Source organism: Oncorhynchus kisutch, linkage group LG25 (assembly GCF_002021735.2).
Source record: "Oncorhynchus kisutch isolate 150728-3 linkage group LG25, Okis_V2, whole genome shotgun sequence".
In the NCBI taxonomy this organism is placed as follows: Eukaryota; Metazoa; Chordata; class Actinopteri; order Salmoniformes; family Salmonidae; genus Oncorhynchus; species Oncorhynchus kisutch.
This window is the reverse complement of record NC_034198.2, coordinates 8750238-8771507: the sequence shown is the minus strand read 5'-3', so window position 1 is coordinate 8771507 and position 21270 is coordinate 8750238. Positions and strand designations below refer to the sequence as shown.

At 45.8% G+C, this 21270-nt stretch overlaps 1 protein-coding gene across 2 annotated transcripts in view; it reads right to left on the bottom strand.

Annotated features, from left to right (window-relative positions):
• Positions 1–245: 245 nt before the first annotated feature.
• Positions 246–21270, bottom strand: part of LOC109870593 (rab11 family-interacting protein 3-like) — a 98237-nt gene continuing 77212 nt past the window's right edge. For both annotated transcript variants that reach the window (XM_031804968.1, XM_020461167.2), the window contains 4 exons: positions 8032–8113; positions 7396–7533; positions 1846–2142; positions 246–580 (listed from right to left, as the gene is read on the bottom strand). In XM_031804968.1, coding sequence (XP_031660828.1) covers positions 464–580; positions 1846–2142; positions 7396–7533; positions 8032–8113 — 634 coding nt within the window. In that variant the 3' untranslated portion in view covers positions 246–463. The remainder of the gene's footprint in view (positions 581–1845; positions 2143–7395; positions 7534–8031; positions 8114–21270) is intronic.

Sequence of the window (21270 nt, the reverse complement as noted above, 5' to 3'; positions counted from 1 at the left end):
GCATCAGATGACCTGGCCTCAAGAACCCAACCTCAAACCAATTGAGATGGTTTGGGATGAGTTGGACCGCAGAGTGAAGGAAAAGCAGCCAACAAGTGCTCAGCATATGCGGGTACTCCTTCAACACTGTTGGAAAAGCATTGCTCATGAAAGTGGTTGAGAGAATGCCAAGTGTGTGCACAGCAGTCATCAAGGCCGAATCTAAAATCAAAAATATATTTAGATTGTTTAACACTTTTTTAAATCTTTTTTTTTTTTTTACATACAACATGATTCCATTTGTGTGATTTCATAGTTTTGAAAAACCCTTGAATGAGTAGGTGTGTCCAAACTTTTGACTGGTACTGTATATTTGTGGTCAGTCCCAGCAGTCAGTCTTTAACTGTTTAGCCAGTCTCTCCCAGTATGGCAGTCCAGTGAGGCGGAGAGACCGCCAGGCTACCCTGTTCCAAAATGGCCGTCTCTAGTACTTGACCTCCAGCATGGAGGGGTTGGACTCCATGATGGCAACAATGATGCGGTCGATGTAGTCCTGTAGTCGGAAGTTGACGTCCTCCTGCTTGCGGATAGCTTCCATCAACTGCAAACAACACAACAGATGAAATGTTTAGAAGGATAACTTTTCATTTGCATTGAACAATTATTTAAGAAGTTAAAATAGGACACAACAAGATATGCAATACAGATTTCAGCTATCTGCATTTAAGATTCAGAATTTTGATGGGGGATGCATCAAAGTTGCAAGAAATGCATTTTATTTCACCTTTATTCACCCAAATTAGTCTTACTGAGATAAAATGGACATAGAAATACAGTATATTTATGGCCTGTATATCAATGCGGCAGGTAGCCTAGTGGTTAGAACATTGGACTATTAACCAAAAGGTTGCAAGATCTGCTTAGCTCCATTAAGTTAATTTTTTTATCCTGAAAAACTCCCCAGTCCTTAACGATTACAAGCAAACCCATAAGATGACGCAGCCACCACTACGCTTGAACATATGGAGAGTGGTAGTCAGTAATGTCTTGTGAATTGCTTTGCCACATTATTTGCACTATTCCTTTAGTGCCTCGTTGCAAACCGGATGCATGTTTTGGAATATTTGTATTCTGTACAGGCTTCCTTCTTCCCACTCTGTCAATTAGGTTAGTAATTGTGGAGTAACTACAATGTTGTTGATCCATTGATCCAGTGTTCTCCTATCACAGCCATTGAACTCTGTAACTGTTTTAAAGTCACCATTAGGACTTAGTCACCGTTAGGAAGGATGCCTGTATCTTTGTAGTGACTGGGTGTATTGATACACCATCCAAAGTGTAATTAATAACTTTCCTAAGCTCAAACGGCTATTCAATGTCTGCTTTTTTTTTTTTTCCATCTACCAAAAGGTGCTTTTCTTTGTGAGTCATGGAAAACCTCTGTGGTCTTTGTGGTTGAATCTGTGTTTAAATTCACTGCTTGATTTAGGGACCTAACAGATAATTGTATGTGTGGGGTACACTACTACAGAGTGAGTCCATGCAACTTATTATGTGACTTGTTAAGCATTTGTTTAGTCCTGAACTAATTTAGGCTTACCATAACAAAGGAGTTGAATACTTATTGGCTCGAGACATTTCAGCTTGTCATTTTCAATACATTTCGAACATTTTTGAAAAACATAATCCATTTTGACATTATGGGGTATTGTGTGCAAGCCAGTGACCAAAAAAATAGAATACAAAAATACAAATTTAAATTCAGGCTATAAGACGATAACATTTTGAAAAAGTCAAGGGGTGTGAATAGTTTCTGAAGGCACTGTATATGTGTATCTGCTGTCTACTATCTATATTGTGACTCACCTCTCCCCGGGACACAGAGTTGATCTCAGCTGCCAGTGACTCGGAGAAGGAGGCCGTCACCAGGTTCTTGGCTCCCTGGATGCTCAGGTTGATGATCTGGCCGTTTAGCTCGTCGTTCTGCTCCTTCAGACTACGGTTGTCTTGCTTGAGGCGTCGGATCTCCTGCTCTAGCTCGGCCTCACGGGTGCGGCTCTGGTACTCTTGCAGCCCGGCACTGGGAGAGAGCCCCCTCCTGGCCTCTGCCTCCAGCTTGTACAGCTGTAGGTGCTCCAGCTGCTTCCGCAGGTCCTCAATCAGCTGGTTGAGGGAGGGGAGAGAGAGAGACTGCAGTTAGAGAGAGATACCGCAATAGTCTATTCTGCAAGAGCAACTAGTCACCAACCGTTGGAGGGGTTGGTTGGAAAAAAACAATAATTGTAGGTATCCTTTTTTACTAGGGCACTCAAACGATTTAAATAAATGTGATTAATCACGTGATTTTCTATAGTTAATCGCGATTAATTAAATGTTTAGAATTTGCTCAAATTTGTCCCTAAAGAAAGATTTTAAAAAGCAGTGCATTGAGTTACAGGCATACTATGCTTTGATTGTAAGGGATGGAAACACAAAATAATCTCTATCAGAAACAAAACGCTCCAAATGTTTAAGAAGACCTATTCTCTGTTATCAATGTTCTTGATGTTTAACATTTTGCATGCACGAGCACAAATTCTGTTAAAGCTTCAGGCATTCTAAATGAGTGTTCACCCAATTGCTGATTGGAGGGTTAACTATAGAAAAAAAATGGCTGGCTCTCTGGATACAAAGAGAATTTCAACCTGTCCAACAATATTATGAATTCCACAGATGACAATAACAACAGATCAGCCAGTATACTACGACTGAAGCTAGATCTACTCAGGGTTTTCTAAAGCTAGCCAGTTTCAGTTAGCTTCACATTCAAGCTCAGGCTTAATCTGTACTACGTCGGTATATATTGCTTGTCCGCCTGCTGCTAACTCTAGCAGGCTTGTAACTGCGTGCATTGAGACAATGCTGAAACATCAATCATTATTTTATTTTTTTACCTTTATTTAACCAGGCAAGTCAGTTAAGAACACATTCTTATTTTCAATGACGGCCTGGGAACAGTGGGTTAACTGCCTGTTCAGTGGCAGAACGACAGATTTGTACCTTGTCAGCTCAGGCGTTTGAACTCGCAACCTTCCGGTTACTAGTCCAACGCTCTAACCACTAGGCTACACTGCCACCCAATGGGTGGGTCTATGCCACATTTTCATTTGTTCCGAAATCAAAATGAATGAAAAGTTATCTTACAAATTCAGCAGGCTATGGTGTGAAATAGGCTTGTTGAAGTGCCGTCTTTATTTTATTACTTATCGTTAATGCCGTCTTTGGTGTGCTTATCAATGCACAAGCACCTTTTTTCACATTCCTATCGATAAAATAATTATATGAAGTCATATACAAGTTTTACTGTGCGTGAAGTGTAAAATGTATTCTGACATTACTAAATGTAAAATGCGATAGGTATTTTAACATTACTATTTTTTAACACACAAAGAAACATTATCAGTCGTCTTCCTCAAATGAAGGGGATGATGACGCAATCTTTACAAGAGGGAGAATAAGGTTCGCATCTCGCAGTTCAGACACTTCATTCAGAATAAATGGAGTTAGCCTGCCCGGGAGCAGGTTAGTTCTGAAGGATTCGTTGCCATTGAAATGTACCTGTCTATAAAAGGTGAGACACTTTCATGGTACCGGATATCCCAAGTTGAACTGGTTGACCAAAGTTGCCACGCTAACTCCTCAAACCACGTACGTAGTATACGGCTAACATCTGAGTTAATGTAATACAGCTATTAGATCTAGCCTAGGAACAACTTATCCATGTTCTTCAACATGAACTAGCCACAGGTTGCTTCTACTAGAATTGTGATAATTTGCTTAAAGATGCACTATGCAAAAATCAGCGCCACCGTTTTCTTCGTTGCAAAAAAGGTAATAGTTTTCCTAATTTCAGTTTATGTGACAAAACAAGCAAATATAGTGTACAGAATCATTGTGCAACCTAAACTGCTGTCAAATATATTTTCCATAACCAAAAACATTGTATTTGAAGCAGGTATACAAAACCTAAAAACGAAACTTAAGAACGGGAAGCATACAAATAACAGACATAACACTTCTTAGACTTGTTTTTAGTGAGAATGACAGATCTATAACTCACATTTCTATATGAATTTGGTCGGGTCTCCCAAAAAGTTACATATTGCAGCTTTAAATCTTTGACTGGAGAACTACAACAAAACAGTAGCTAAATGGAATGGATGTCCTGTTCTGATTAAAATCATTGTTGGAAGTTCGAGTTATATAAAGAGGCATTCAGCGATCGCTACATCGCTACAACTCCCGTACGGGCTCGGGAGAGATGAAGGTTGAAAGTCATGCGTCCTCCGATACACAACCCAACCAAGCCGCACTGCTTCTTAACACAGCGCGCATCCAACCCGGAAGCCAGCCGCACCAATGTGTCGGAGGAAACACCGTGCACCTGGCAACCTTGGTTAGCACCTACTGCGCCCGGCCCGCCACAGGAGTCGCTGGTGCGCGATGAGACAAGGATATCCCTACTGGCCATCCCCTCCCTAACCCGGACGACACTAGGCCAATTGTGCGTCGCCCCACGGACCTCCCGGTCGCGGCTGGTTACGACAGAGCCTGGGCGCGAACCCAGAGTCTCTGGGCGCGAACCCAGAGTCTCTGGTGGCACAGCTGGCGCTGGCAGATATGGACATACCGGCAAACATTTTTGTTGATCTTGTGGAACTGGAGGATTTATCTGCTGAGGGAATTGTCTGTAATCTGTTATCTGCATTAGAGGGTATAAAGTTTACTGAGGACTTTCTCTCCAAAACCCTCATTAGAATTACGTGTGATGGTGCGTCTGTCATGCTGGGATACAAGAGTGGAGTAGCAACAAGGCTCCAGGCCCTCTTCTCTAATTTAACTGTTTGGCACTGCTCGGCACACAGGCTTGAGCTTGCAGTAGGCGATGTGGTAAAATTGATGGGATCTATCAATCATTTAAAAATACTAAAGGACAAGCTACAGTGCCTTGCGAAAGTATTCGGCCCCCTTGAACTTTGCGACCTTTTGCCACATTTCAGGCTTCAAACATAAAGATATAAAACTGTATTTTTTTGTGAAGAATCAACAACAAGTGGGACACAATCATGAAGTGGAACGACATTTATTGGATATTTCAAACTTTTTTAACAAATCAAAAACTGAAATATTGGGCGTGCAAAATTATTCAGCCCCTTTTACTTTCAGTGCAGCAAACTCTCTCCAGAAGTTCAGTGAGGATCTCTGAATGATCCAATGTTGACCTAAATGACTAATGATGATAAATACAATCCACCTGTGTGTAATCAAGTCTCCGTATAAATGCACCTGCACTGTGATAGTCTCAGAGGTCCGTTAAAAGCGCAGAGAGCGTCATAAAGAACAAGGAACACACCAGGCAGGTCCGAGATACTGTTGTGAAGAAGTTTAAAGCTGGATTTGGATACAAAAAATTTCCCAAGCTTTAAACATCCCAAGGAGCACTGTGCAAGCGATAATATTGAAATGGAAGGAGTATCAGACCACTGCAAATCTACCAAGACCTGGCCGTCCCTCTAAACTTTCAGCTCATACAAGGAGAAGACTGATCAGAGATGCAGCCAAGAGGCCCATGATCACTCTGGATGAACTGCAGAGATCTACAGCTGAGGTGGGAGGACAACAATCAGCAATAGGACAACAATCAGTCGTATATTGCACAAATCTGGCCATTATGGAAGAGTGGCAAGAAGAAAGCCATTTCTTAAAGATATCCATAAAAAGTGTTGTTTAAAGTTTGCCACAAGCCACCTGGGAGACACACCAAACATGTGGAAGAAGGTGCTCTGGTCAGATGAAACCAAAATTGAACAACAATGCAAAACGTTATGTTTGGCGTAAAAGCAACACAGCTCATCACCCTGAACACACCATCCCCACTGTCAAACATGGTGGTGGCAGCATCATGGTTTGGGCCTGCTTTTCTTCAGCAGGGACAGGGAAGATGGTTAAAATTGATGGGAAGATGGATGGAGCCAAATACAGGACCATTCTGGAAGAAAACCTGATGGAGTCTGCAAAAGACCTGAGACTGGGACGGAGATTTGTCTTCCAACAAGACAATGATCCAAAACATAAAGCAAAATCTACAATGGAATGGTTCAAAAATAAACATATCCAGGTGTTAGAATGGCTAAGTCAAAGTCCAGACCTGAATCCAATCGAGAATCTGTGGAAAGAACTGAAAACTGCTGTTCACAAATGCTCTCCATCCAACCTCACTGAGCTCGAGCTGTTTTGCAAGGAGGAATGGGAAAAAATGTCAGTCTCTCGATGTGCAAAACTGATAGAGACATACCCCAAGCGACTTACAGCTGTAATCGCAGCAAAAGGTGGCGCTACAAAGTTTTGGATTTGTTAAAAAAGTTTGAAATATCCAATAAATGTCGTTCCACTTCATGATTGTGTCCCACTTGTTGTTGATTCTTCACAAAAAAATACAGTTTTATATCTTTATGTTTGAAGCCTGAAATGTGGCAAAAGGTCGCAAAGTTCAAGGGGGCCCGAATACTTTCGCAAGGCACTGTACATGTGCTTTATAGCATATCCAACAAAAAATTTATGGAGCTGAGGGAGTGCACAGACAGTTTAGACATTCAGCTGTGCAAAATCGGCAGGATCTTCGACACTAGATGGGTTGCCACCCAGTTTTAGAACTGGAGAGTCTCTTCACAAGCATTTCACCAGAGCAGCTGAGGATGCTTCCCACGACAGCGTGACCCGTCAGAGCTGTAGTGGCCTGGCCATGGGCATATCCTCGCATGCATTTGTTAACAATCTAGGCCTTATATGTGATGCACTTCCAGAACTATCGGAATTGAGACTGCACAATTATTACTGCACACAGGGCAGTCACCAGGGAAGCGAGGGTGTTCAGGGCAATGGCAGAGCAGCCAGGCCGACACGACACTCACAACTCAGCCAGAGAGGGATTCAGGAGAACTCTTTCCAATGCGTCAAACTGAATGGTGGAAGACCTCTCTGCATACCTCCACCATATCAGGGCTACTCTTTCTGAACCTTGTTGGCCCACCCCTAACCAAACATTTTATGCAAATGCTCAAAGATGTGGATGTTTAATTAAGGACCACATTCAGACAGATATCACTACATAACAGAAGCTGCTGCCACTGAGTGAACGCTGTCTTGTGTGTTGCACTTCATAGAGTCCGTGCAGAAACTTTGACAGCCATATTTATTTCTTAATTATTATATTTTCTACCCAGGAGATGAAAAATAACGAAAGCCAAAAGGAATCCTAATCCCACTCATTGACGGAGCAAAACTAAATGACAGACAGGACAACATTTGACGTGTATTCAGAGTTAGATGGACGTACAGTGGGTTGCTATGTACAGGTGTGACCTCATGACCTCTCACCTCCTGCGTGTGCTCCTTCTCCCTCTGGTTTTGGTGGCGTTCGTGGGTCAGCTTGTCGGACGTCTTCCTGCGGGTTTCCAGCTCCTCGTTCAGCCTCTCAGTCACATCCTCCAACTCATCCTCTAGCTTCCTCTTCTCCTAATGGGCAAACAAGAGGAAGGAGGGATGAGAGGAGAGATACAGTGAGTTCCAAAAGTATTGGGAGAGTGACAATTTGTTGGTTGTTCTGGCTCTGTACTCCAGCACTTTTGGATTTGAAATTCATACTTTTGGTCCCCTAAAATGGGGGAACTATGTACAAAAAGTGCTATAATTTCTAAACGGTTCACCTGATGTGGATGAAAACACCCTCAAAGGAAAGCTGACCGTTTGCACTTTAACCTCAGTCACTGTATAATTAAAAATCCAAGGTGCTGAAGTACAGAGAAAGAGATGAGGGGAAGAGATAGAAACTGGAGAAATGGGGGTCATAAAGGAGAGAAGAGGTAAATAAACAAGCGATTGGAGCGAAGAGCTAAATAGACAAAGGATTGGTGGGAAAATAGATGGGGGAAGATAAGAAAACTGCAGATTTGGCTTGATATGGAGGTGAAAGGAGAGGAAAGGGAGGGACGGGAGAAAAGACAGTGCTCTTACCTCCTCTAGTCTCTCAATGTTGGCACGGTAACAGGGTACACAGGACCTCAGCTCACTGTTCTCTTCATCCAGCTGCTGCAGCCTACGATAGAAAACAGCACAGTTTAAAAATATACACCAATGATATAGCCATAGTGCAGTACACATTGACAACCCCTATTCGAAATCAAATCATATTGTATCTGTCACATGCTTAGTAAACAACAGGTGTGGACTAACAGGGAAATGCTTACTTATGGGTACTTCCCAACAATGCAGAGAAAGAAAATAGTGAAATAATAGAAAAGTAAAACATGTAATAAAAGTAATATCAGATACACAATGAGTAACAATAACATGGCTATGTACGAGGGATACGAGTACCGAGTTTATGTGCAAGGGTACAGGGTAATTGAGGTAGATATGTACACATTAGGGATGCATGATATATCGGTAAGAATATCAGAATCGGACGATAATAGCTAAAAATGGCTACATCGGCATCCGATGTGCAAAAACAATGTCAAAGCTGACCTGCATACAGTTGAAGTCGGAAGTTTACATACACTCATTTTTCAACCACTCCACACATTTCTTGTTAAAACTATTTATTATTTTTTTATTCCACCAGGTAGGCAAGTTGAGAACAAGTTCTCATTTACAATTGCGACCTGGCCAAGACAAAGCAAAGCAGTTCGACACATACAATAACACACATGGAGTAAAACAAACAGTCAATAAATAATACAGTAGAAAAATAAGTCTATATACAACATGCGCAAATGAGTTGAAATAAGGGAGGTAAAGGCAAAAGAAAAGGCCATGGTGGCAAAGTAAATACAATATAGCAAGTAAAACACTGGAATGGTAGATTTGCAGTGGAAGAATGTGCAAAGTAGAAATAGAAATAATGGGGTGCAAAGGAGCAAATTAAATAAATACAGTAGGGGGAGAGGTAGTTGTTTGGGCTAAATTATAGATGGGTTATGTACAGGTGCAGTCATCTGTGAGCTGCTCTGACAGCTGGTGCTTAAAGCTAGTGAGGGAGATAAGTGTTTCCAGTTTCAGAGGCCACGGAAGGAGAGTTGTATGGCATTTGAAGCTCCTCTGGAGGGTTGTTAACAAAGTGTCCAAAGAAGGGCCAGAAGTATACAGAATGGTGTCGTCTGCGTAGAGGTGGATCAGAGACTCATCAGCAGCAAAAGCGACATCATTGATGTATACAGAGAAGAGAGTCGGCCCAAGAATTGAACCCTGTGGCACCCCCATAGAGACTGCCAGAGGCCCGGACAACAGGCCCTCCGATTTGACACACTAAACTCTGAACTATCAGAGAAGTAGTTGGTGAACCAGGCGAGGCAATCATTTGAGAAACCAAGGCTATCGAGTCTGCCGATGAGGATGTGGTGATTGACAGAGTCAAAAGCCTTGGCCGGGTCAATGAATTTGGCTGCACAGTATTGTTTCTTATTGATGGTGGTTAAGATATCGTTTAGGACCATGTCTAATGTGTATTTGGGGGGGATTTCTATTTTTAGTGATTATTTTCTGTCTGTTGATAGTTGCTTCAGGGTTTTTAAGACTAAGGCTGTAGGGTAAGTCCAACTGTTGCTAATTGAGAGCATCTTGACTGGCTGCATCACCGCTTGGTATGGCAACTGCTTTGCATCTGACCGCAAGGTGCTACAAAGGGTAGTGTTTACGGCCCAGTACATCACTGGGGCCGACCTACCTGCCATCCAGGCGGTGTTAGAGGAATACCCTACACATTTTCAGTCTCCCAAGTCATAGACTGTTCTCTCTGCTACCACATGGCAAGTCTGATGCACCAAATCTGGAACCAACAGGACCCTGAACAGCTTCTACCCCCAAGCCAAAGTTAGTCCAGGTAGCTATTTGGTTAATTATTTAACTATCTGCATTGACCCTTTTTGCACTAACTTTAACTCATCACATTGTTAACTAAATGTTGCTTTATTCCGAGCTATATGTACTAGGGATGCACCGATATGACATTTTTGGCCGCTACCGATATCTGATATTTTCCTTGCCAAAAAACCTGATACCGATAACCGATATTTACATTTTTTGCGACCTTTTAAGCTTTCTAGTACAGTTAAATAGTTGAACACACACACACAAACTGACCAAAAAGTTATTTTGTTGGCATTTACATGTTTCCATTACCAGTAAAGCATAATCCATATATATTTCTTTCAGTTCCTTGCTGTGCTGTTTTGTTGTTAATTTATTCAGTCGTTTCATTCTCGAACAGGATTTTATTATACATGTCAAGCAGTGAAGTTTCAGCTCTGTCTGTCCGTGGACTCTTCTGTCGTGGGTCCTCTTCGTTGGTACGCACTGTGTCCGTTTGCATCTTGTCCAGCTGTGTCTAACATTTCACGTAAACCCTGGTTTTTGTCTGCATCGAAGTAGCGGTCCTTGTACCTAACATCGAACATGGTCGCGACACAGTAAAGAGGCTCAGAGAGAATGCCACCGAATCGCTTGTTCACAGCCTCTAGTAGAGTACTTTTGCAAGTTTTAACCCCACGGTCTGTCGGCAGTTTTGTTGAGCAGGCGTTTCAATGCCATGACAGAGGGTATCACATCTGCTGCAGACGCAGTTGATGAGCTTATTTCTGGAGTCAGTTGATCGAATGGAGCTAGGAGTGTGTTCATGTTTCCAAGTTTTAAACATGTTCTCAAATGCCATTGAAATGGCAGCGGAATGAGAACCAGCACATTATTGAGCATGCAATACGGCTTTCTTCAGTACAAAATCCTTGTCGACCCACTGTGCTGTCAGACTTTGCATGCTACATCGCTGGTCCAAATGTCAGTCGTGAAGCTAATAGCAGTGATGCCCATAGCAAGAAGCTCATGGATGTGCATTTCAACAATACTGTGTAACTCCGGTAGTGCAACATCTGAAAAATAGCACCTACTTGGTAGTGTGTACCGGGGCTTGAGGTGCTCGACCAGTAGGCGAAAGTCAACATCATCCACGACAGAGAACGGTTGATTGTCAAGGGCAATGAATTCCATTATCTTGGCGTTATTAATGGATTTTGCTTTGAGTTGTCTCGCTGAAATGTTCTTACTCTTTCAAATGACTACTCGCCTTGAACTTGTTTAGTTGTTGGAAGTGTGCGCTTACTTTTTTCCCCTTTTGTTCTAAGTAGTCGTTGTGTCACGCGGGACTAGGTGTGTGTGTGCAGGAATCAGACGCAGAGAGAGAGTAATGGAGTAAAGTGCTTTACTATTGCACACCAGACAACCCAAAACCACAGGGTGTCCAGTATAGAAAATAAAATACACCACGACCTAATATGTACACACGTAACAAAAGACAATCCCGCACAAAACAGGGGCGGGTCAAACTACTACATATAGGGAAGCTAATTAAACCAAAATACACACAGGTGAAACTAATAAGACAAAACCAACAGACAAACGAAAAAGGGATCGGTAGCGGCTAGTAGGACGGTGACGACGACCGCCGTTCGAACAGGCAGGGGAGCCAACTTCGGCGGAAGTCGTGACAGTACCGCCGCCCTGACGCGCGGCTCCCGCAGCGCGCCGCCACCGGCCTCGAGGACGACCCGGAGGACGAGGCGCCGGGAAATCCGGGTAGAGGCGGTGGAAATCTGTCAGGAGAGAAGGGTTCAAAACGCCCTCCATACTCTGGACGTGAATTGGGGACCCTGATCAGAAACGATGTCCTCAGGCACCCCATAGTGCCGGAAGACATGGGTAAACAAGGCCTCCGCAGTCTGCAGGGCTGTAGGGAGACCGGCAATGGGATGAGACGACGGGACTCGCCGCCACCGGCCTCGAGGACGACCCGGAGGACGAGGCGGTGGAAATCTGTCAGGAGAGAAGGGTTCAAAATGTCCCCCACCGGAACCCAGCAGCTCTCCTCCGGACCGTACCCCTCCCAGTCCACGAGGTACTGTAGGCCCCTCACCCGGCGTCTCGAGTCCAAAATGCCACGGACTGTGTACGCCGGGGACCCCTCGATGTCCAGAGGGGGCGGAGGGACCTCAGGCACCTCACCTTCTTGCAGGGGACCAGCCACCACCTGCCTGAGGAGAGACATGAAATGAGGGGTTAATACGGTAATACCTAGGAAGTTGTAACCTGTAACACACCTCGTTTATTCTCCTCAGGACTTTGAACAGCCCCACACACTGCAGCCCCAGCTTCTGACAGGGCAGGCGGAGGGGCAGGTTTCGGGTCGAGAGCCAGACCCTGTCCCCCGGTGCAAACACGGGGGCCTCACTGCGGTGCTGGTTAGCACTCCTCTTCTGCCGTTCTCCCGCTAACCTTAGCAATTCCTGGACGGCTTTCCAGGTGTCCTTGGAGCGCTGTACCCATTCCTCAACCACAGGAGCCTCGGTCTGGCTCTGATGCCATGGGGCCAGGACCGGCTGGTAACCTAACACACACTCAAAAGGGGACAGGTTAGTTGAGGAGTGGGGTAGGGAGTTCTGAGCGAGCTCAGGCCAAGGAACATACTTGCCCACTCACCAGGCCGGTCCCGGCAATATGACCGCAGAAACCTGCCCACTTCCTGGTTTACGCGCTCCACCTGCCCATTACTCTTGGGGTGAAAACCTGAGGTTAAGCTGACCGAGACCCCCAGTCTCTCCATAAACGCCCTCCATACTCTGGACGTGAATTGGGGACCCTGATCAGAAACGATGTCCTCAGGCACCCCATAGTGCCGGAAGACATGGGTAAACAAGGCCTCCGCAGTCTGCAGGGCTGTAGGGAGACCGGCAATGGGATGAGACGACGGGACTTAGAAAAATGATCCACAACGACCAGGATTGTAGTACTTCCCTGGGACGGGGGAAGGTCCGTAAGAAAGTCCACCGATAAGTGTGTCCACGGCCATTGTGGAACGGGGAGGGGTTGTAACTTCCATTTAGGCAAGTGCCGAGGAGCCTTGCTCTGAGCGCACACTGAGCAGGAGGAGACATAAAATCTCACGTCCTTAGCCAGTGTGGGCCACCAGTATCGCCCTCTAAGACTGTCTAACACTGTCCTCTCGATGCCAGGATGACCCAAGGAGGGAGAGTATGAGCCCAACGGATCACCTTATCCCGGACCCCCCTCGGCACGTACTGGATCAGCACGTACTGGATCAGCTTATCCCGGACCCCCCTCGGCACAACGGACTGCTCCTCGGTATCATAGAGGCGGGACAGCGCGTCGGCTTTGGTGTTTTGGGAGCCTGTCCGGTATGAGATGGTAAACCGAAACGTGGTGAAAAACATGGCCCATCTAGCTTGACGTGGATTTAGTCTCCTCGCTGCCCGGATATACTCGAGATTACGATGGTCAGTCCAGATGAGAAAAGGGTGTTTCGGCCCCTCAAGCCACTGTCTCCACACCTTCAGAGCCTTGACTACAACTAACAACTCCCGGTCCCCCACGTCATAGTTTCGCCCCGCCGGACCGAGCTTCCTCGAAAAGAAGGCACAAGGGCGGAGCTTGGGTGGCACGCCCGAGCGCTGGGACTGCACGGCCCCGACCCCCGCTTCGGACGCGTCCACCTCCACTATGAACGCTAAAGAGGGGTCCGGATGCGCCAACATGGGCGCATTGGTGAACAGCTCCTTCAAACGACTGAAAGCTCTGCCCGCCTCTGCTGACCAACGCAAGCGCACCGGTCCTCCCTTCAGCAGTGAGGTGATGGGAGCAGCCACCTGACCAAAACCCCAAATAAACCTCCGGTAGTAATTGGCAAACCCTACAAACCGCTGCACTTCTTTCACCGTGGTCGGAGTCGGCCAATTACGCACGGCTGTAACGCGGTCATCCTCCATCACCACCCCGGAGGTGGAAATACGATAACCCAGGAAGGAAACGGCCTGTTTGAAAAACTCACATTTCTCCGCCCTGCAATACAGGTCATGCTCCAGCACCAGAGACACATGTGCCGCGCGTGTGGCAGAATAGATCAAGATGTCATCGATGTACACTACCACTCCCTGCCCGAGCAGGTCTCGGAGAATCTCATCTACGAAGGATTGGAAGACGGCTGGAGCATTCTTCAACCCATATGGCAGATGGTACTCATAATGACCAGATGTAGTACTAAATGCGGTTTTCCACTCATCACCCCCCTGGATAGGTACCAGATTATACGCACTCCTCAGGTCCAGTTTTGTGAAGAAGCGTGCCCCGCGTACTCCACCGCCGTAGCGATGAGAGGTAGTGGGTAACTAAACCCCACTGTGATGGAATTTAGACCTCTATAATCAATGCACGGACGCAGACCTCCATCCTTCTTCACAAAAAAGAAGCTTGAGGAGATGGGTGATGTGGAGGGACGAATGTACCCCTGTCCCAGCGATTCAGCAACATATGTTTCCATCGCTACGGTCTCCCCCTGGGACAATGGATACACGTGACTCCTAGGAAGTGCATCGTCTCTCGACGATGGGGTGGTAATTGGGTCGCCCTCTTTTTACTGAAGGCGATAGCCAAATCGGCATATTCAGAGGGAATGCGCACGGTGGAAACCTGGTCTGGACTCTCCACCGTAGTCGCACCAACGGCAACTCCTATACACCTGCCTGAACACTTCTCTGACCACCACTTAAGAGCCCCCTGTCACCAGGAAATCACCGGGATGTGCTGAGTTAGCCAGGGAATGCCCAACACCACTGGAAACGCAGGTGAATCTATAAGGAACAGACTAATCTGCTCCTTATGACCCCCCTGCGTTACCATGTCCAGCGGCACCGCAGCCTCCCTAACTACTCCTGACCCTAATGGTCGGCTATCTAAGGAGTGCACGGGGAAAGGTAGGTCTAACGACACCAGGGGAATCCCTAGCCTTAACGCGAGCCCACGATCCATGAAATTCCCAGCTGCGCCTGAATCGACTAGCGCCTTATGCTGTAGAGAGGGAAGAAACCCAGGGAAAGAAGTTAACACATACATATGACCAACAGGAAGCTCTGGGTGAGTCTGGTGCTTACTCACCTGGGGTGATCGAGTAGTGCTCAGCCTGCCCTCCCGACTCCCAGACGAGTTCCTCCAGCACCGGTCGGCTGTGTGCCCTCGCCGGCCACAACTGGTGCAGGAGGACACTCCTCCTCCGGTCCCCCTCGAAGCCGCCCCTCCTAACAACATAGGGATAGGGGCAGGAGGGCTGGGAAGTGGAAATGACAGGACCTGATCAGAACGCCCGCGGGCAGCCAGGTTGTCGAGACGGATAGCCAGGTCAATGAGTTTATCCAGTGTGAGGGTGGTGTCCTGACATGCTAGCTCCCTGCGGACGTCCTCACTGAGACTGCATCGGAAATTATCTATCAGGGCCCTGTCGTTCCACCCTGCTCCTGGGGCCAAGGTCCTGAACTCCAGGGCAAAGTCCTGCGCACTCCTCGTCTCCTGACGCAGGTGGAACAGCCGTTCGGGGTAATGATCCCTCGCCGAGTCCGGACCGTTCCACACTGCGTTGGCCCACTCGAGAGCTCGCCCAGTCAAACAGGAGACGAGGGCGCTCACGCTCTCCTCTCCGGAGGGAGCAGGACGCACGGTAGCCAGGTACAGTTCCAGTTGTAGAAGGAAACCCCGGCACCCCGCCGCCGTTCCATCATACTCCCATGGGAGCGTCAGCCGAAGAGCCCCGGAGCCAGATGCGGTAGCAGGAACAGGAGGTGCTGGAGGAGGGGGTGCTGGAGATAAGGTGGGAAGGCCACTCCTCTCCCATCGATCCATCCTCTCCATCATTTGGTCCATGGCCCGAACCAATCCTATGGAGAACGCTGGTATGAACGCTGGTTTCCTCCAATCGATGGGAGAGGAGATGCGGCTGCTCCTGCTGATTCCATGTTGCGGTGCAGGATTCTGTCACGCGGGACTAGGTGTGTGTGCAGGAATCAGACGCAGAGAGTGAGTAACGGAGTAAAGTGCTTTACTATTGCACACCAAACTGATAAGCCCAATACAATACAGGGCGCAGGACACTATACCAGACAACCCAAAACCACAGGGTGTCTAGCATAGAAAATAAAATACACCACGACCTAATATGTACACACGTAACAAAAGACAATCCCGCACAAAACAAGGGCGGGTCAAACTACTACATATAGGGAAGCTAATTAAACCAAAATACACACAGGTGAAACTAATAAGACAAAACCAACGGACAAACGAAAAAGGGATCGGTAGCGGCTAGTAGGATGGTGACGACGACCGCCGAGCACCGCCCGAACAGGCAGGGGAGCCAACTTCGGCGGAAGTCGTGACACGACGAACGTCTGGGGGTGATGCACTTTCAAATGAGTAATTAGGTTTGTGTTATTGAAAGATTTCACTTTCTCCACTCCTCTGGAAATAATAGCAGCACAAATGTTGCTGGCCTTCTAGGCAGAGTTCCTCTTTCCAGTGTCTGTGTTCTTTTGCCCATCTTAATATTATATTTTTATTGGCCAGTCTGAGATATGGCTTTTTCTTTGCAACTCTGCCTAGAAGGCCAGCATCCCGGAGTCGCCTCTTCACTGTTGAAGTTGAGACTGGTGTTTTGTGGGTACTATTTAATGAAGCTACCAGGTGAGAACTTGTGCGGCGTCTGTTTCTCAAACTAGCACTCTAATGTACTTGTCCTCTTGCTCAGTATTTCTATTCTGGTTAGGGTCCGTTTGCGCTGTTCTGTGAAGGGAGTAGTACACAGCGTCGTACGAGATCTTCAGTTTCTTGGAAATTTCTCACATGGAATAGCCTTCATTTCTCAGAACAAGAATAGACTGACGAGTTTCAGAAGAAAGTTATTTGTTTCTGGCCATATTGAGCCTGTAATCGAACCCACAAATGCTGATGCTCCAGATACTCAATTAGTCTAAAGAAGGCCAATTGAATTGCTTCTTTAAATCAGGACAACAGTTTTTATCTGTGCAAACATAATTGCAAAAGGGTTTTCTAAAATTATAAACTTGGATTAGCTAACACAATGCGCCATTGGAACACAGGAGTGATAGTAGCTGATAATGGGCCTCTGTACGCCTATGTAGATATTCCATTTGAAAAAATCAGCCGTTTCCAGCTGCAATAGTCATTTACAACATTAACAATGTCTACACTGTGTTTCTGATCAATTTGATGTTATTTTAATGGACAAAAAATATGTTTTTCTTTCAAAAACAAGGACATTTCTAAGTGACCCCAAGCTTTTGAACTGTAGTGTACCTTATATCCATTTGAAGTCGGAAGTTTACATACACCTTAGCCAAATACATTTAAACTCAGTTTTTCATAATTCCTGACATTTAATCCTAGTAAAATATCCCTGTTTTAGGTTAGTTAGGATCACAACTTTATTTTAAGAATGTGAAATGTCATAATAATAGTAGAGTGAATCATTTATTTCAGCTTTTATTTATTTCATCACATTCCCAGTGGGTTAGAAGTTTACACACTCAATTAGTACTTGGTAGCATTGCCTTTAAAATGTTTAACTTGGGTAAAACGTTCCACAAGCTTCCCACAATAAGTTGGGTGAATTTTGTCCCATTCCTCCTGACAGAGCTAGAGTAACTGAGTCAGGTTTGTAGGCCTCCTTGCTCGCACACGCTTTTTCAGTTCTGCCCACAAATGTTCTATAGGGTTGAGGTCAGGGCTTTGTGATGGCCACTCAAATACGTTGACTTTGTTGTCCTTAAGCAATTTTGCCACAACTTTGGAAGTATGCTTGGGGGGGGTCACTGTTCATTTGGAAGACCCATTTGCGACCAAGTTTTAACTTCATGACTGATGTCTTGAGATGTTGCTTCAATATATCCACATAATGTTCCTCCCTCATGATGCCATCTATTTTGTGAAGTGCACAAGTCCCTCCTGCAGCAAAGCACCAACATAACATGATGCTGCCACCCCCGTACTTCACGGGTGGGATGGTGTTCTTCGGCTTGCAAGCCTCCCCCTTTTTCCTCCAAACATAACGATGGCCATTATGGCTGAAGAGTTCTATTTTTGTTTCATAAGACCAGAGGACATTTCTCCAAAAAGTACGATCTTTGTCCCCATGTGCAGTAGCAAACTGTAGTTTGGCTTTTTTATGGCGGTTTTGGAGCAGTGGCTTTATGGCGGTTTTGGAGCAGTGGCTTCTTCCTTGCTGAGCGGGTTATGTCGGGTTATGTCGATATAGGACTCATTTTACTGTGGATATAGATACTTTTGTACCTGTTTCCTCAAGCCTCTTCACAAGGTCCTTTGCTGTTGTTCTGGGATTGATTAAAAAAAAATCACCAAAGTACATTCATCTCTAGGAGACAGAACTCGTCTCCTTCCTGAGCGGTATGACATCTGCGTGGTCCCATGGTGTTTATACTTGTGTACTATTGTTTGTACAGATGAACGTGCTACCTTCAGGCGTTGGGAGCAATTTCCAAAGGTTGAACCAGACTTGTGGAGGGCTATAATTACTTTTCTGAGGTCTTGGCTGATTTCTTTAGATTTTCCCATGATGTCAAGCAAAGAGGGACTGCGTTTGAAGGTAGGCCTTGAAATACATCCACAGGTACACCTCCAAATGATTCAAATTATGTCAATTAGCCTATCAGAAGCTTCTAAAGCCATGACATAATTTTCTGGAATTTTCCAAGCTGTTTAAAGGCACAGTCAACTTAGTGTCTGTAAACCTTTGACCAACTGGAATTGTGATAGTGAATTTTAAGTGAAATAATCTGTCTATAAACAAACAATTACTTGTGTCACACGCAAAGTAGATGTCCTAACCGACTTGACAAAACTGTAGTTGGTTTCATGCATGTTAACATTAGAAGCCTCCTCCCTAAGTTTGTTTTATTCACTGCTTTAGCACACTCTGCCAACCCGGATGTTCTAGCCGTGTCTGAATCCTGGCTTAGGAAGACAACCAAAAATTCTGAAATCCATAACTACAACATTTTCAGACAAGATAGAACTGCCAAAGGGGGCGGTGTTGCAATCTACTGCAGAGATAGCCTGCAGAGTTCTGTGCTACTATCCAGGTCTATACCCAAACAATTTGAACTTATACTTTTAAAAATCCACCTCTCTAAAAACAAGTCTCTCACCGTTGCTGCCTGCTATAGACCACCTTCTTCCCCCAGCTGTGCTCTGGACACCATATGTGAACTGATTGCCCCCCATCTATCTTCAGAGCTTGTGCTGCTAGGCGACCTAAACTGGAACATGCTTAACGCCCCAGCCACCCTAAAATCCGAAGCTTGGTGCCCTCAATCTCACACAAATGATCAATGAACCTACCAGGTACCACCACAAAGCCGTAAACACAGGCACTCTCATAGATATCATTTTAACCAACTTGCCCTCTAAATACACCTCTGCTGTTTTCAATCAAGATCTCAGCAATCACTGCCTCATTGCCTGCATCCGTAATGGGTCAGCGGTCAAACGACCTCCACTCATCACTGTAAAACGCTCCCTGGAACACTTCAGCGAGCAGGCCTTTCTAATCGACCTGGCCGGGGTATCCTGGAAGGATATTGACCTCATCCTGTCAGTAGAGAATGCCTGGTTATTTTTTTTAAATGCCTTCCTCACCATCTTAAATAAGCATGCCCCATTCAAGAAATTTAGAGCCAGGAACAGATATAGCCCTTGATTCTCTCCAGACCTGACTGCCCTTAACCAACACAAAAACATCCTATGGCATTCTGCATTAGCATCGAACAGCCCCCGTGATATGCAACTTTTCAGGGAAGCTAGAAACCAATATACACAGGCAGTTAGAAAAGCCAAGACTAGCTTTTTCAAGCAAAAATTTGCTTCCTGCAACACAAACTCAAAAAAGTTCTGGGACACTGTAAAGTCCATGAAGAATAAGAACATCTCCCAGCTGCCCACTGCACTGAGGATTGGAAACCGCTGTCACCACGATAAATCCACTATAATTGAGAATTTCAATACGCATTTTTCTATGGCTGGCCATGCTTTCCACCTGGCTACCCTTACTCCGGTCAAAAGCACTGCACCCCCCACAGCAACTCGCCCAAGCCTTCCACATTCCTCCTTCTCCCAAATCCAGTCAGATGATGTTCTGAAAGAGCTGCAAAATCTGGACCCCTACAAACCAGCCGAGCTAGACAATCTGGACCCTTTCTTTCTAAAATTATCTGCCGAAATGTTTGCAACTCCTATTATTAGCCTGTTCAACCTCTCTTTCGTGTCGTCTGGGATTCCCAAAGATTGGAAAGCAGCTGCAGTCATCGCCCTCTTCAAAGGGGGGGACACTCTTGACCCTAACTGCTACAGACCTATATCTATCCTACCCTGCATTTCTAAGGTCTTCGAAAGACAAGTCAACAAACAGAATACCAACCATTTCGAATCCCACCATACCTTCTCCGCTATGCAATCTGGTTTCAGAGCTGGTCATCGGTGCACCTCAGCCACGCTCAAGGTCCTAAACGATATCTTAACCGCCATCGTTAAGAAACAATACTGTGCAGCCGTATTCATTGATCTGGCCAAGGCTTTGGACTCTGTCAATCACCACATCCTCATCGGCAGACTCGATAGCCTGGTTTCATTTGGTTTGCTCAAATGATTGCCTCACCTGGTTCACCAACTACTTCTCTGATAGAGTTCAGCGTGTCAAATCGGAGGGCCTGTTGTCCGGGCCTCTGGCAGTCTCTATGGGGGTGCCACAGGGTTCAATTCTTGGGCCGACTCTCCTCTGTATACATCAATGACGTCGCTCTTGCTGCTGATGAGTCTCTGATCCACCTCTACGCAGACGACACCATTCTGTATACTTCTGGCCCTTCTTTGGACACTGTGTTAACAACCCTCCAGACGAGCTTCAATGCCATTACAACCCTCTATACAACCCTCCTTCCACAAACGAGAAGAAGATACTTGCTTGGGCCAAGAAACACGAGCAATGGACATTAGACCAGTAAAAATCTGTCCTTTGGTCTGATGAGTCCAAATTGGAGATTTTTGGTTCCAACGGCTGTGTCTTTGTGAGTTGCAGAGTAGTTGAACGGATGATCTCTGCATGTGTGGTTCCCACCGTGAAGCATGGAGGAGGAGGTGTGATGGATTGCAGCATCTGATGACCTGGCCTCAACTATCCCTGGACCTCAACCCAATTGAGATGGCTTGGGATGAGTTGGACCACAGAGTGAAGGAAAAGCAGACAACAAGTGCTCCTCATATGTGGGAACTCCTTCAAGACTGTTTGAAAAGCATTCCTTATGAAGCTGGTTGAGAGAATGCCAAAGCTGTCAT